The sequence below is a fragment of the Delphinus delphis genome, chromosome 4, assembly GCF_949987515.2.
Source record: "Delphinus delphis chromosome 4, mDelDel1.2, whole genome shotgun sequence".
Lineage (NCBI taxonomy): Eukaryota > Metazoa > Chordata > Mammalia > Artiodactyla > Delphinidae > Delphinus > Delphinus delphis.
This window is the reverse complement of record NC_082686.1, coordinates 70,342,795-70,360,023: the sequence shown is the minus strand read 5'-3', so window position 1 is coordinate 70,360,023 and position 17,229 is coordinate 70,342,795. Positions and strand designations below refer to the sequence as shown.

General features: G+C 42.4%; 1 protein-coding gene across 1 annotated transcript in view; it reads left to right on the top strand.

Moving 5' to 3' along the window:
• Window positions 1–17,229, top strand: part of LOC132424764 (mucin-13-like) — a 176,908-nt gene that overhangs the window by 1,598 nt on the left and 158,081 nt on the right. The window contains exons 3-4 of the mRNA XM_060010811.2: window positions 2,968–3,023; window positions 14,002–14,153. Of these exons, the coding sequence (XP_059866794.1) occupies window positions 2,968–3,023; window positions 14,002–14,153 (208 nt within the window). The remainder of the gene's footprint in view (window positions 1–2,967; window positions 3,024–14,001; window positions 14,154–17,229) is intronic.

The window sequence follows — 17,229 nt, the reverse complement described above, 5'->3', positions numbered from 1 at the left end:
AAGAGGAACTCCATCTGAATTATATGTTACTTCTTTTTGCCATTGTCAAAAATGTCGAAATGAACAACAGCTTCATTTCATTTTGATTCTTGTGAGTGTGTCGACATGAAAGAGATGGAGATCTCTATTCTGGAACCACAGATGTCAGACCTGGAAGGTCTTAGAGAGGGTGTCCAGCCAGTGTTTCTCAAAATTTAGTTTTGAAGGGAAAAATGTTAGCTTGGAAATATGTCTTAGAACTCTAGGTGGAGAAACACTTTATTTTTAATTTTTTTTGACATCTTTATTGGAGTGTAATTGCTTTACCGTGGTGTGTTAGTTTCTGCTTTATAACAAAGTGAACCAGCTATACATATACATATATCCCCATATCCACTCCCTCTTGCATCTCCCTCCCTCCCACCCTCCCTATCCCACTGCTCTAGTGCTATGCAGCTGCTTCCCACTAGCTATCTATTTTAATTTTGGTAGTATATATAAGTCCATGCCACTCTCTCAATTCGTCCCAGCTTACCCTTCCCCCTTCCCCTTTCCCATGTCCTCAAGTCCATTCTCTACGTCTGCGTCTTTATTCCTGTCCTGCCCCTAGGCTCGTCAGAACAATTTTTTCTTTTTAGATTCCATATATATGTGTTAGCAGACGGTATTTGTTTTTCTCTTTCTGACTCACTTCACTCTGTATGACAGTCTCTAGGTCCATCCACCTCACTACAGATAACTCAATTTCGTTTCTTTTCATGGCTGAGTAATATTCCATTGTATATATGTGCCACATCTTCTTTATTCATTCATCTGTCGATGGACACTTAGATTGCTTCCATGTCCTGGCTATTGTAAATAGAGCTGCAATGAACATTGTGGTACATGACTCTTTTGGAATTATGGTTTCTCAGGGTATATGGCCAGTAGTGGGATTGCTGGGTCGTATGGGTAGTTCTATTTTTAGTTTTTTAAGGAACCTGCATATTGTTCTCCATAGTGGCTGTACCAATTCACATTCCCACCAACAGTGCAAGAGGGTTCTCTTGGAGAAACACTTTAAAAAACTAACGTCTTAATGGGGGCCCAGGAAGCACAGTGGCCATGAAAATGGACCAGAAAGTACAGAATAACAGTCAAGGATCAGGAAGGCTAAGTAACTGACCGAAGGACAGCCAGCTGATGAGTGAGGACGGGGGATTTGAACCCAGACCTGCCTGACCTCAGGGCTGCTTCTTCTTCCCTGCTGGCTCTGTTGTGCAATGAGGTCTGGGCAGGCCTGTTAGCATGGTTCCTGCCCTCCTGCCCAGTCCTGCAGCCCTTCAGACTGAGAGGTGTATGTCTGCAAATCCTCAAAGGGTGACCTGATAGAAGAAAAAAAATGGAAGACCTTTTTCCTATGCCGATGCTAATTTTGCAATCTCATTTTTGGGATTAAGAAAATTAAAAGTGCAAAAAGTGGTCAGTAGGGGAGCTGGATAGAACCTTGGAGGTCATCCAGTGAACCTGTTCCTAAGTAGATTCCCAGGGCCCTGATGGTTTACAGAAATACCAGCTCTTCCTGATATGTAAAAGAATTAAAAGGAATATGGACATATTCTGGATACAAGGTTGCCCAGACTAACTAGAGCATCAAATGTATTTGAATTTGACTAGAATGAAAGAGAAATGATTTAACATCTTTTTAAATGACATTGGTTGCCATGATTTTTTTAAATGTGGGGTCCCCATGGGAGAAAAATAATAAAATTCTTGGATTATATAATAAAACAATTTGCACCAACCCAGTTCAACATTCATGTAATAAATATGGAGATGGGGTCCAAAGAGAGGAAGACATGTCCAAGGTCATGTCTTTCACAGTTAAGTCATTCAGTCATCGGTCAACTGGTGTTTGTTGAGTGTTTCCTAGGGATTGCCCTGCGCTGAGTGCTATGGAATAGGCATGGGGATGGGCAGGTGGCAGGCGGTAGGGGGGTGTCATAAGAAAGAGAAAACGAACCCCATTCTTGGCATCAAAGAACTTATGTTCTAATTGAGACCCCCATCCTACCTCCACCTCACCCCTGCCAGAGGTCCCAGCTTAATCTCTGGCCACTTGTTAACAAGTATCTAGAATTGTCTCTGCTCTTGGAATGCAACTCAGGCCTAAGAAGATCTACCTGTGCTGGAGCCCCTTCCAGCTCACAAAGCCATGTGTCATATATTCTATCTCACTTTCTACGCATGATAGCCCTATGTGGTGGGAATTACTGCTATCTCAAATTTTCCAATGAGAAAGTGAGGTTCAAAGCAGTTAAATTTTGCAAAAGCTAAGCGGAGAAGTTTGGCTCCTCAGCCTGCTGCCTTCTGAGGCACACTGCTTCTGAGCATTGGTGTGGGCTGCTCCTTCTTCCACTTCCTGGCCCCGCACTACCTACTGAAATGCTTTACAGCCCATCTCCTCTATGAAGCCCTCTCTGGTTCTCTGCGACTAGATGAGAGTTTCTTTGAACCTCCACGGTAGATTCTACTCTCTCTGTCACTTACCTCTCTCAACTTCATGGTGTAACCTCTTATTTGATCAGAAGCTGGGTCTGCCCATCTTGGTAATCTCTATGTCTCAGGCATGATGCCTTGGTAAGGTAGGCATTTAAGTCTTCCTTAGGTAAACTGATGAGTGTATAAAGCATGCATATATGTAAGTCTAACAGTAACTTTGAAAAGACAAAACAAGTCAGTCACGTTATTTTTAAGAGTATTGATTTGGCTGGGTGCTTCAGGTTTCCATCTTTTTCCTGGGTGGCTCTGAATTATATCAGAATCTTCCTATGTTACAGCAAAAATTACTGAAATACCTTTCAGTAGAGCGCATGGAAAGAACAAATAATTTGTTGTGTTATAGTTACATAAATGAGTTTAGAAATGGATTTATGTTAAAACCTAGATGTAATATCACTTTCCCCCTCTCTTTGTAGTTGTTCTTAATTCTGTTCTTTTTCTCCACAGTTTGAAAAGGCATTTGACAGTTCTGATTACGGGCAGACTGTAATTGGTAAATTAAGGTAAGTTTGCTGTGGACTGATGGGGTACTTTGGAAGCAGGTTGTGTTTGCCTAACTTCTGTGTTCTCTTGCATACCCCATGTGGCACTGAGGCCCTAGGATGGCTAGTCACAGGTCAAGAAGAGATGATTAGTCTGAGTACCACAGAGGGCCCTGCCTCTGACGTCACATTGACCCTGGCCTGGGTGGGCAGGGTGTAACCTGGGGATAGCAAGATGCTGCCTGTGATTGGCTACTCAGCAACTTGCCCACATAGCCCAGGGCATCACCTGGTTCTCTTTGTTTGGTTTGATGCTTTGGCTACAAATCACACCTGGTCAATCCCTGGAATGTGCATTCCAGGGGGTCAGGAGGAGAATGAATGGCTCACGGCCATCTCTTCCCTCATAGGGGGGAATGAGGCAGACAGGAAGACCCCAGTCATGCACCTGGCTACTGCAGGGCCTGTCGTGAGCTCTTTCTACAGTAAGAACGAGAATGCAGTGAGCATAGCAACGTGCAGTGAGCAGGGTTGCATGCTCTTTGGGAACCCAAAGGGGCGGAGGATTCTCAAGAAGTTAGTGATTCCATCTTGGCCTCCTCTGAAGCGTATCGATACATGAGTGCTACAGGCTGAGGAAAGAATGCTCTAAGGCAGGGGTCCTCAACCCCAGAGGGCGGCACAGCAGGAGGTGAGCAACAAGCGAGCAAATCTTCATCTGCCGCTCCCCACGGCTCCCCATGGCTCCCCACGGCTCCCCATCGCTCGAATTACTGTCTGAACCATCCCCGCCCCTATTGGTGGAAAAATTGTCTTCCATGAAACCGGTCCCTGGCGCCAAAAACGCTGGGGACCACTGCTCTAAGGTGAACAGAACCATGCAGAAAAAGCAGCTTTAATGTATTTATATTTTATGGTTTTACTATTGCATCTATCTTTATAAACTTTGTCAAGTCCTTTGTGGAAAAACATACTATATATATTTAGATATGTGAATTCAGAGAAGACCTCCTAAAAGTGGTGACTTTTGATCTTGGCGGTGAGCAAGGTGCACATGTGATGGGTAGCCAGAAGGCTGGCAGGCAGCTTAATGGGAGGCACGGTGCAAGCAGCAGGCAGAGAGGCTGGGCCCCAACACACAGGCTGGAAGCTGGAGGTACAGCAGACTCCTGAAGGTCTATGCATTGTTGAAGGACATTAGGTTTGATTTAGGGGACAACAGGGAGCTCATGCATCAGGATGACTGGATAAAAACAGGAACAATGAGGTGTAAATCTGTGCTTGGATCCCTGCCTTGGCACATTATTGCTGTGTGACTGGGTAGGCATTTTAACCTCTCTGAACTTTTGTTGCCTCATCTCTATAACTGGGATAATCTGATCAACCTTCCCAGAACCCTGGGAGGAGTAAATGAGATACCTTTGGAAAGATTCCCTGTGCAAAGTGCCTGGCACATAGTCAGTTTCAACAAGTTAGTTCCCCTTCTGTTTCCCTTCCAGAATATGGGACCCTGCAAGTATGATGGAGAGCTGGTCCCACAGAGTCACTTGGGGAAACTGTGGCACTCCTTCCGTTCTTAAGGAGTTACTGGAAGGGGAGTTTTGGAGGCAACCCCTTACCTGTGAGCTCAGTGTCCTGACAGGAGCGACTCCCCCAGCAAGGGGGCCATGGCAGGCAAATAGACCTCAGTCTCACCTCAGAAGGCATTTCTTAGGCTCCATACCAGTGCTCTCTCCTCTGAATCCCCAAGCTCTTTATTTACTGTCCAAATGTTGGAATTGGAAGGATCCTCAGAATTTCTCTAACACTCAAATCTCTCTTTGGACAGAGGAGGACACTCAGGCTGAGGGAAGCTGGGACTGGTCTTGGACCACAAAAGATGGTGGCTATCCTGGGTCTAGATCTCTGGGCTCTTAACTCAGAGGCTAGTGCTCTAGTCATTTCTACTACAGCTTTTTGTCACTTAAGAACACGACCGCTCCATCATTTCCTTGAACTGTTCTGTAAGTGTCATGTCTTGTCTCCTGAATTGGAGAGTATGCTAGCAGGTTCTTTAAATGAATGCATTATGGATGGCATTTCTTTCCTAGCCCCACTGCAAAATTATACCATAGATCTCTGGTCATCTTTCAACAGATAAAGAAAGCTTGTATCAAGTACCCCTTTCTCACTGCCCTATACCTTGCACTGTCACCTCCAAATCCCATCATGAACCAATCATGATAGGAAATGTTAAATTAGAACTCTGAAGCCCATTTTGCTTTTGGACTCCCTTTTGAGGTGATCATTCCTAAAAACAGAATTTGGTTCATGTTTTGGATTTTCTGGATTGTTCTGCAGAACCCACATGGCTGTGAACATTTTCTAAGTAGGCTGGCTATGTTTTCAAGCTTCTCTATTTCTTCAAAAGTCAGAAAGGAGTATAGGAAAACAATTGGACAGGAAAATATATATCCTGAGTCTTAAAAACACACAGCCACAAATCAGAGAGGGAAGAAGTTTTTGTTGTTGTTGTTGTTTTTTGTTTTTTGGAGTTTTTTGGTCACAGACGTCCCTTTTAATAGTGAAAGACTGAAAATAACCTCAGTATCATAATAGGAGGTTGATTAAGTACATTATGATACATGCATGGGATGGAATATTATGCAGCCATTTCAAATGATGTACACATTTTAAATGATGACAGGAAAATATTCACAACATACTGAAAAATGAAAATGTACGCTAAAAAGAAGCATGCATAAAGGATTTTACCTTGCAAAAATAAAATATATGCATGAAAAAAGACTGGTAATATTTAGAATCAGAAAAACAATTATTTAAAAATAAGAGTAATATATGCTTACTGTAAAAAATTTGGAAAAAACAGAAAATATGAATAGAAGACAAAAAAATCACCGACGGTCTCTCAACTCAGGGATATTTATGCATTTTGGTATATTTCCTTCTACTCTTTTTTTTTTAAATAAATTTTTATTTATTTATTTTTGGCTGCATTGGGTCTTCGTTGCTGCACATGGGCTTTCTCTAGTTGCAGCGAGCAGGGGCTACTCTTTGTTGCGGTGCGTGAGCTTCTCACTGCAGTGGCTTCTCTTGTTGCAGAGCATGGGCTCTAGTCGTGTGGGCTTCGGTAGTTGTGGCTCACGGGCTCTAGAGCGCAGGCTCAGTAGTTGTGGCACACGGGCTTAGCTGCTCCACGGCATGTGGGATCTTCCCGGACCAGGGCTCGAACCCGTGTCCCCTGCATTGGCAGGCAGATTCTTAACCACTGTGCTACCAGGGAAGTCCCTTTCCTTCTATCTCCATTTCTATGAAACTGCTTCATCTGGGAGGGCCCGAGGGATCACTCCAGGATCACTGAAGCTGGTCCCCAACAGTGTAGCCATGGAGAAAAGGAAGAGCATGACAGCAAACACAGGGACGGCAGGAGACAGCTGGACAGCCAGGTAGCGGCATTTGAAGGCTAAGAAGAGTGTACACATCCCCAGGATGAGGAAGAAGGTCAAACAGAAGATGCCCTTTTGCCGGGCCATCATCACGCGGTCATCACAACAGAAGGTGTTCCTGCCTAGGAGTTTCTCCCATTTCCGTGTCACCTTCTTTCTCACCACCATCACAGACATGATTGGAATTCCTGGTCCGAAATGGGTTTTGTGATTACAAGAGGGAAGAAACAAAAGCTGAGCCCAGCTTTGAAATCACGTTGCTTGCTATTGCTGCCGCTGGGTCAAACATCATCAGAAGTCCAGTTTCTAGCCCTGGAAAACAATCTTCTCCTGATAAACCGGCCCAGCGAGAGAAGAGAGACCAGGAAGGGGAGCCGGGCCTGAACCCCGGAAACCGAACTCAGCGGGGAACCGAGGCCAGGAAGTGCACTGTCCCAGGGGACCGTGTTGGCCGCCCGAGGTGGCGGTGCCTTCTCCCCAGCCCGGAGGCTGCCTCCTCCTGACAAGGGGGCCCAGTGGTCGGGGACCTAAACCAGCTGTGGCAACCACCCACCGCTGGGCGAATGGCAGGAAGAAGTTTTTTAAAGTCCTTTTTTTTCTCTCTCAGTGGTTGTATCACTTGATTCTTTTTTGGATAATGAAAGAATTAGAACTTGGTACAGCTGATCTCAGGGCCCCAAGTTGCAGCGCTGATTAGAGAGATTCTTATGATGTCTTGCTCGTAGCAAGCACTTAGTATCTGGTGATGTGATTTGGTATTATATTCTGATGCTTCTCACCGCCCCATCCCTCCTTGGGATCAGTTCTCCTCTGGGTCAGGTGTGCCCAGGTCCAATCACACACACACACACACACACACACACACACACTTTGAAGCTGACATCTGGCTTCCTGGGCCCTTTCTTGGAATGATCCAGACTCTGTTTGGTTGATTACTGTTCTCTATGTGCACAGGGAGGAACACACACCCCTCTGTCTCTCTCAAAGCACAAATCTGAGATTTTACAGCTCATCAAGAGACCTACTCTTGACTTTCTGCAGAAAGTGACAGCTTACTGTTTCATATATCACTTATTCTACTTCTGGTTCACTCCAGGCTCCTTAATCCTAAAAATGATTGTCCACAATTTTTCTAAGTATCTTCCAACAAGACCTTGCTATAGCCCTAGATTTCCTCCAAATGCATGCCGAATAGAGATCTCTAGGCCTATAAATGGCCATCTTATGGCAACCCCATGCCTCCCTATGTGAACCTCAATGGTGGATATAAAACAATGGGTGGGGGGCTTCCCTGGTGGCGCAGTGGTTGAGAGTCCGCCTGCCGATGCAGGGGACACAGGTTCGTGCCCCAGTCCGGGAGGATCCCACGTGCGGCGGAGCGGCTGGGCCCGTGAGCCATGGCCGCTGGGCCTGCGCGTCCGGAGCCTGTGCTCCACAATGGGAGAGGCCACAGCAGTGAGAGGCCCGTGTACCGCAAAAAAACCCAAAAAACAAAACAATGGGTAGGGACTAGTGCTGAGAGATCTGAGAGTCTGGGAGGTCTGAAGACCATTTTTTTTTTCTTTTTGGAATTTTATTTATTTTTTATACAGCAGGTTCTTATTAGTTATCTATTTTATACATAGTAGTGTATATATATCAATCAAAATCTCCTAATTCATCCCACCACCACCACCCCCTTCAGTTTCCCCCCTTGGTGTCCATACGTTTGTTCTCTACCTCTGTGTCTCTATTTCTGCCCTGCAAACTGGTTCATGTGTACCATTTTTCTAGGTTCCACATATATGCGTTAATATAGGATACTAGTTTTTCTCTTTCTGACTTACTTCACTCTGTATGACAGTCTCTAGATCCATCCACTTCTCTACAAATGACCCACTTTCATTCCTTTTTATGACTGAGTAATATTCCATTGTACATATGTACCACAACTTCTTTATCCATTTGTCTGTCAATGGGCATTTAGGTTGCTTCCATGACCTGGCTATTGTAAATAGTGCTGCAATGAACATTGAGGTGCATGTGTCTTTTTGAATTATGGTTTTCTCAGGGTATATGCCCAGTAGTGGGATTACTGGGTCATATGGTAATTTTATTTTTAGTTTTTTAAGAAACCTCTATACTGTTCTCCGTAGTGGCTATATCAATTTACATTCCCGCCAACAGTGCAAGAGGGTTCCCTTTTCTCCACACCCTCTCCAGCATTTGTTGTTTGTAGCTTTTCTGATGATGCCCATTCTAACTTGTGTGAGGTGATACCTCATTGTAGTTTTGATTTGCATTTCTCTAATAATTAGTGATGTTGAGCATCTTTTCATGTGCTTCTTGGCCATCTGTATGTCTTCTTTGGAGAAATGTCTATTTAGGTCTTCTGCCCATTTTTTGATTGGGTTGTTTGTGTTTTTAATATTACGCCGCATGAGCTCTTTATATATTTTGGAGATTAATCCTTTGTCTGTTGATTCATTTGCTAATATCTTCTCCTATTCTGAGGATTGTCTTTTCATCTTGTTTGTAGTTTCCTTTGCTTGCAAAAACTTTTAAGTTTCATTAGGTCCCATTTGTTTATTTTTTTGTTTGTTTGTTTTTTGTTTTTGCGGTACGCGGGCCTCTCACTGTTGCGGCCTCTCCCGTTGCGGAGCACAAGCTCCGGACGCGCAGGCTCAGTAGCCATGGCTCACGGGCCCAGCCGCTCCGCGGCATGTGGGATCTTCCTGGACCGGGGCATGAACCCGTGTCCCCTGCATCGGTAGGCGGACTCTCAACCACTGTGCCACCAGGGAAGCCCCTGTTTATTTTTTATTTTATTTCCATTACCTTAGGAGATAGATCAAACAAAGTCTTGCCGTGATGTATGTCAAAGAGTGTTCTTCCTATGTTTTCCTCTAAGAGTTTTATAGTGTCTGGGCTTACATTTAGGTCTCGAATCCATTTTGAGTTTATTTTTGTGTATGGTGTCATGGAGTGTTCTAATTTCATTCTTTTACATGTAGCTCTCCAGTTTTCCCAGCACCACGTATTGAAGAGACTGTCTTTTCTCCATTGTATATTCTTGCCTCCTTTGTCATAGATTAATTGACCATAGGTGCGTGGGTTTATCTCTGGGCTTTCTATCTTGTTCCATTGATCTATGTTTCTGTTTTTGTGCCAGTACCATGTTGTCTTGATTACTGTAGCTTTGTAGTATAGTCTGAAGTCAGGAAGTCTGATTCCTCCAGCTCTGTTTTTTCCTTCAAGACTGATTTGGCTGTTTGGGGTATTTTGTGTCTCCCTACAAAATTTAAGATTTTTTGTCCTAGTTCTGTAAAAAATGCCATTGGTAATTTGATAGGGATTGCATTGAACTTGTAGATTGCTTTGGGTAGTATAGTCATTTTCACAATATTGATTCTTCCAATCCAAGAACTTGGTATATCTCTCCTTCTGTTGGTATCATCTTTAATTTCTTTCATCAGTGTTTACAGTTTTCTGTCTACAGGTCTTTTGTGTCTCTAGGTAGGTTTATTCCTAGGCATTTTATTATTTTTGTTGCAATGGTAAATGGGAGTGTTTCCTTAATTTCTGTTTCAGATTTTTCATCATTAGTGTATAGGAATGCCAGAGATTTCTGTGCCTTAATTTTGTATCCTGCGACTTTACCAAATTCATTGATTAGCTCTAGTAGTTTTCTGGTGGCATCTTTAGGATTCTCTATGTATAGTATCATGTCATCTGCAAACAGTGAGAGTTTTACTTCTTCTTTTCCAATTTGTATTCCTTTTATTTCTTTTTCTTCTCTGATTGCTGTGGCTAGGACTTCCAAAGCTATGCTGAATAATAACGGTGAGAGTGGACATCATTGTCTTTTTCCTGATCTTAGAGGAAATGTTTTCAGTTTTTCACCATTGAGAATGATGTTTGCTGTGGGTTTGTCGTATATGGCCTTTATTATGTTGAGGTAGGTTCCCTCTATGCCCACTTTCTGGAGAGTGTTTATCATAAATGGATGTTGAATTTTGTGAAAAGCTTTTTCTGCATCTATTGAGATGATCATATGGTTTTTATTCTTCAATTTGTTAATATGGTGTATCACATTGATTGATTTGCATATATTGAAGAATCTTGCATCCCTGGGATAAATCCCACTTGATCATGTTGTATGATCCTTTTAATGTGCTGTTGGATTCTGTTTGCTAGTATTTTGTTGAGGATTTTTGCATCTATATTCATCAGTGATATTGGTCTGTCATTTTCTTTTTTTGTAGGATCTTTGTCTGGTTTTGGTATCAGGGTGATGGTGGCCTCATAGAATGAGTTTGGGAGTGGTCCTTCCTCTGCAATTTTTTGGAAGAGTTTGAGAAGGATGGGTGTTAGCTCTTCTCTAAATGTTTGAGAGAATTCACCTGTGAAGCCATCTGGTCCTGGACTTTTGTTTGTTGGAAGATTTTTTTTTTTTTTTTTTGCAGTACGCGGGCCTCTCATGGCTGTGGCCCCTCCCATTGTGGAGCACAGGCTCCGGACGCGCAGGCTCAGTGGCCATGGCTCATGGGCCCAGCCGCTCCACAGCATGTGGGATCCTCATGGACCGCGGCACAAACACGCGTCCCCTGCATCGGCAGTCGGACTCTCAACCACTGCGCCACCAGGGAAGCCCTGTTGGAAGATTTATTTTTTTATTTTTTTATTTTTATTTATTTATTTATTTTTTAAAGGGCTTCAAATGCTTGGCTTTTTATTTATTTACTTATTTATTTTTGACTGTGTTGGCTCTTCATTTCTGTGCGAGGACTTTCTCTAGTTGTGGCAAGTGGGGGCCACTCTTCATCGCGTTGCTGTTGGAAGATTTTTAATCACAGTTTCAATTTCATTACTTGTGATTGGTCTGTTCATATTTTCTGTTTCTGCCTGGTTCAGTCCTGGGAGGTTATACTTCTCTAAGAATTTGTCCATTTCTTCCAGGTTGTCCATTTTACTGGCATAGAGTTGCTTGTAGTAGTCTCTTAGGATGCTTTGTATTTCTGCGGTGTCTGTTCTAACTTCTCCTTTTTCCTTTCTAATTTTACTGATTTGAGTCCTTTCCCTCTTTTTCTTTTTCTTTTTTTTTTTTTCTTTTTTGCCGTACATGGGACTCTCACTGTTGTGGCCTCTCCCATTGTGGAGCACAGGCTCCGGACGCGCAGGTCAGCGGCCATGGCTCATGGTCCTAGCTGCTCCGTGGCATGTGGGATCTTCCCGGACCGGGGCACGAACCCATGTCCCCTGCATCGGCAGGCGGACTCTCAACCACTGCGCCACCAGGGAAGCTCCCTCTTTTTCTTGATGAGTCTGGCTAAAGGTTTATCAATTTTGTTTATCTTCTCAAAGAACCAGCTTTTAGTTTTATTGATCTTTGCTATTGTTTTCTTTGTTTCTATTTCATTTATTTCTGCTCTAATCTTTATGATTTCTTTCCTTCTACTAACTTTGGGTGTTGTTTGTTCTTCTTTCTCTAGTTCCTTTAGGTGTAAGGTGTAAGGTTACACCTTTGGTTGTTTATTTGAGATGTGTCTTGAGGTAGGCTTGTATTGCTATAAACTTCCCTCTTAGAACTGCTTTTGCTGCATCCCATAGGTTTTGGATTGTCGTGTTTTCATTGTAGTTTGTCTTTAGGTATTTTTAAATTTCCTCTTTGATTTCTTCAGTGATCTCTCGGTTATTTAGTAACATATTGTTTAGCCTCCATGTGTTTGTGTTTTTTACATTTTTTCCCCCTGTAATTGATTTCTAATCTCATAGCATTGTGGTCAGAAAAGATGCTTCATATGATTTCAGTTTTCTTAAGTTTACCAAAGCTTGATTTGTGACCCAAGATGTGATCAGTCCTGGAGAATGTTACGTGTGCACTTGAGAAGAAAGTGTAATCTGCTCTTTTTGGATGGAATGTCCTATAAATATCAATTAAATCTATCTGGTCTATAGTGTCATTTAAAGCTTATGTTTCCTTATTAATTTTCTCTCTGGATGATCTGTCCATTGGTGTAAGTAAGGTGTTAAAGTCCCCCACTATGATTGTGTTGCTGTCAATTCCCTCTTTTAGAGCTGTTAGCAGTTGCCTTATGTATTGAGGTGCTCCTATGTTGGGTGCATATATATTTATAATTGTTATATCTTCTTGGACTGATCCCTTGATCATTATGTAGTGTCCTTCCTTGTCTCTTGTAACGTTCTTTATTTTAAAGTCTATTTTATCTGATATGAACATTGCTACTCCAGCTTTCTTTTGATTTCCATTTGCATGGAATATCTTTTTCCATCTCCTCACTTTCAGTCTGTACGTGTCCGTAGGTCTGAAGTGGGTCTCTTGTAGACAGCATATATATGGGTCTTGTTTTTGTATCCATCCAGCAGGCCTGTGTCTTTTGGTTGAAGCATTTAATCCATTCATGTTTAAGGTAATTATGTATGTTCCTATTACCATTTTATTAATGGTTTTGGGTTTGTTTTTGTAGGTCCTTTTCTTCTCTTGTGTTTCCCAGTTAGAGAAGTTCCTTTAGCATTTGCTGTAGAGCTGGTTTGGTGGTGCTGAGTTCTCTTAGGTTTTGCTTGTCTGTAAAGCTTTTGATTTCTCCATTGAATCTAAATGAGATCTTTGCCAGGTAGAGTAATCTTGGTTGTAGGTTCTTCCCTTTCATCACTTTAAATATATCATGCCACTCCCTTCTGGCTTGTAGAGTTTCTGCTGAGAAATCAGCTGTTAACCTTATATGGGAGTTCCCTTGTATGTTATTTGTCATTTTTCCCTTGCTGCTTTCAATAATTTTTCTTTGTCTTTAATTTTTGTCAGTTTGATTACTATGTGTCTCAGCATGTTTCTCCTTGTGTTTATCCTGTATGGGAGTCTCTTCACTTCCTGGACCTGGCTATTTCCTTTCCCATGTTAGGGAAGTTTTTGACTATAATCTCTTCAAATATTTTCTCGGGTCCTTTCTCTCTCTCTTCTCCTTCTTGAACCCCTATAATGCAAATGTTGTTGTGTTTAATGTCCCAGAGGTCTCTTAGGCTGCCTTCATTTCTTTTCATTCTTTTTTCTTTATTCTGTTCTGTGGCAGTGAATTCTACCATTCTGTCTTCCAGGTCACTTATCTGTTCTTCTGCCTCAGTTATTCTGCTATTGATTCCTTCTAGTGTATTTTTCAGTTCAGTTATTGTATTGTTCATCTCTGTTTGTTTGTTCTTTAATTCTTCTAAGTTTTTGTTCTTAATTCTTCTAGGTCTTTGTTAAACATTTCTTGCATCTTCTTGATCTTTGCCTCCATTCTTTTTCCTAGGTACTGGATCATCTTCACTATCATTATTCTGAATTCTTTTTCTGGAAGGTTGCCTATCTCCACTTCATTTAGTTGTTTTTCTGGGGTTTTGTCTTGTGCTTTCATCTGGTACAATGTCCTCTGCCTTTTCATTTTGTCTGTCTTTCTGTGAATGTGGTTTTCCTTCCACAGGCTGCAGAATTATATTTCTTCTTGCTTCTGCTGTGAAGACCAATTTGTTGACGCTTCAGTTCAATTCATCAAGTGATGGATTCATTTCATTTTTAGCACATCTCCTTCAGCAAGATCTGCAATGCATACTGTTGCCATAGCAGTAGTAAACATTTTTATGGAAACTACAAAACTAACTGAAGAAACCGTATCACGTGCCATTGAAACAGCAATAGAACACAGTGCAACTGAGTTTACAGGATACATCAGTAAGTATGAAATAATTTTATACGACGATTACCTGAAGAACTATCTACTTTTCACAAATTTTTCTATTATATGTTTGAAGGGGGCCAGAAGCACTGAATAATTGAATCCACGGACATCTCCCAGTTTCCTTTGAATCTGTTCTTTCTTCCTCCCTCCGTTTCCCCTGTCATTTGGCTTCTGCTCCTTTATCACCATCCCCCAAGTCATCAGACTGACTAGTTTGTTCCTCTTCTTGGAAGGCAGTCTTGGACAAATAGCCTCTGGACCAGGAAAGATGAAGAAAGGAGAAACAAGAGGGCTGTATACCAAGTTTTAGCTTTCCGAATGCTATAGAAAGTTTTATCTATACTGTTTCCCCTTTAGGCCGACACAACCCCCCCACAGGACAGCTGTTAACAATTCATTTTTACTGTGTTACAAACACCCCAAATCTTAGTGGCCTGAACAACAACCATTTATTTATTATAGCGCTATAATTCTGTGGGTCAGAATTTGGGCTGGGCTTACCTGGGCAGTTCTGCTCGTCTAGGCGGGGCTCGGCTGATCTCTGCTTGGCTCACTTAAGCATCGGCCGTTAGCTGCCGGGTAGATCAGCTGAGGGCTGACTGATCTAAGATGGCTCAGCTGGACAGTTTGTCTCTGCTCCACATGATCTCCCTTCCTCCAGCAGGTTAGTCCAAAAGGGTTTCAAGAGCAGCAAGAGGGCACATTTCAGTACACAGGTGCTTCTCACTCTCTGCTAATGTTATATTTACAACTGTCCTGACGGCCAAAGCAATTCACATGACAAAGCAGAGTGTGGCAGGCCCTACGAAGGGGCATGGACACAGGAAGGCAGGAATAAACTGGCACTATTACTTCAATCACCACAGCAGTCATCAGGAGTTCCTCATTTCAGAGGTGTCCAAGGCCAGCCCTGGGGGCAGCTCTGTGCGACTGGTTCTCAGTCCTGGTTGCCAAACCCAAAGGCCTCTGTTGAGACACAACTTATCTGACTTTTCTGTAACATTTGATACTAGTATCCTCCCATTCCTGAAGTCCTCTTCTCTCTGAACCTCCACTCACCATTCTCCTGATCCCATTCTGCCTTCCTCATCTTTCATTTTGATCCTTCTGCGACTCCTTCTTTAGTCTCTTAAATTTTTGCTTTTTGCTTATTGTAACCTCCATGCCCTAGTTTGCAAAACTTATTTCTCTTTTTGAAAATATAATCAAATTCTGTTCATTTATAGTTTTCTAGCACCTTCTCTCTTTTTCGAGATTTCACAGATGATCACTGTTCTCTCAGGACCTGGAATGTAAATGCTCTGGAATAAAACACTTAAAATTCTATTAGAAAAGATGGGGGTTCCCCTGCACTGTACCCGCTCCATGGGTCCCTTTAGCAATGTCCATTCAACTCTTTTCCATCCAAGTATTATTTCCTGGCAAGACTGGAGAAAAATTGTTCTGAAGCCATTCTGTTTTTCTCATGTCATTCATCAACATTACACCAACCAGGCCTGGCCTTTCCATGAGCGCCTGTAACATGGAAAACGTATACACCCTTTCATTCATTTGCCCATTTTTTATTTTTAACCCTTTGCTCTTTGTTGTTGGATTTTTGTTGCTGTTGTTGTTTTGGGTTTTGTTTGTGGCAAGCCTGAGCTCATTTGGGACTCTAGAGTGTCTCTGTCACACTTTTAATATTCCATCTTTGGTTATGGGATCTTCTTTTTATATTTTGTCTCTCATCTGAGAGCGTCCTTTGCAAACCATGCCAGTTTCTTATATTACCTGGCCCTGTCCCTTTTTTTATTTTTACAGCTTGTTGGGATCATTTGCAGCTGCACAGTTAGAATTACATTTTCAGAGCTTCTTACTTTCCTGAACTGTTTTCATCTTCCAGAGTCTCATGCCATGGAACTGCACCTTATCCTTTTTGAACATTTCAATATTTACTCTCTCAGTCATACTTCTCTTTCTGGCTGTCACCTGGTCCTTGTCTTCCAAGGGACTCGTCACTTCTACCTGCGAATAAATTTCTCCTCAGGGTCAGAATTTGGTCCACAGTAGCAATTCATGCCGTCAGAACCTCTACCTCCAGAAGATGAAACTGTCAGCAAGGCAAGACAAAAACCTTATCATATGCTCTGCTTTGGGCTGAATGAGACTTCTAGCAAGTGTGAGGAAGTTGAGGATCCCCATCAGCATGGGGACTGACCACTCCAAGTGGTTGTCAGATGAAAATAACCAGCGCATTCTTCAAAATAAAGTTGGGGACCCTTGCAATTCTCTCATTCGGCTCTACTTAGTAACTGCCTTGGTTCTGAGCCCTGGAAGACTTGAAACCATCTGGTCTCAGGGCTGAGAATTGCTCTTTTTTTGGACAACTCTTCTCAGCATCTCTCCACTCTGAGACCAGGCATGTGCTCTTAGGTACATTAACAGATTACCAAATGATGCCAGCTAGAGACGGCCACAGGAGCATGAGCCGCCCAGCACATGGAAGGGAGAGCTCAGAACTTTTAGAGAAAAACACTTTTTCCTGCTCTCTTGCTTCTGCTGCAAAGACAGATTCTCTTTTCTGTGTCAAGTTGTAGAATCTCTTTCTCTGGTTTTTATTTAGAGGCATTTTCAAATGGCAGGTAATGAAGGAAGGTTAGTTACAGGTTTGGGGTGTTTAGAAGAGAGTAACCACATATCTGTTCTACCTGCTCCTATTCTCTCCCCCTAATCTATTCTCAGATTCATCTTTTTGTCCCTGATGTCTTCCAATCTGCTTCTAGACTAACATTCTTAAAAGATGGCTTTCTTATGCCATGCTTCTGTTCAGAATCTATCAATGGATTCTCAGGCTTGTAGGATAAAAGTCAGTGTCCGTAACCTGACATTGAAACCCTGCTATACCCATGAGTGAACAAAAGAACGATTACTTGCTGAGTATCTTATAGTGGACAATTGCATTTACATTAGTTCATTCAGTTCTCACAACAATCATGTGAAACAAGAATCATTAGCCCATTTCATAGATGGAGGGAACTTGGACCCACCACGAATTAAACATTTGAACAAAAAGCCCACGGCCAATCAACG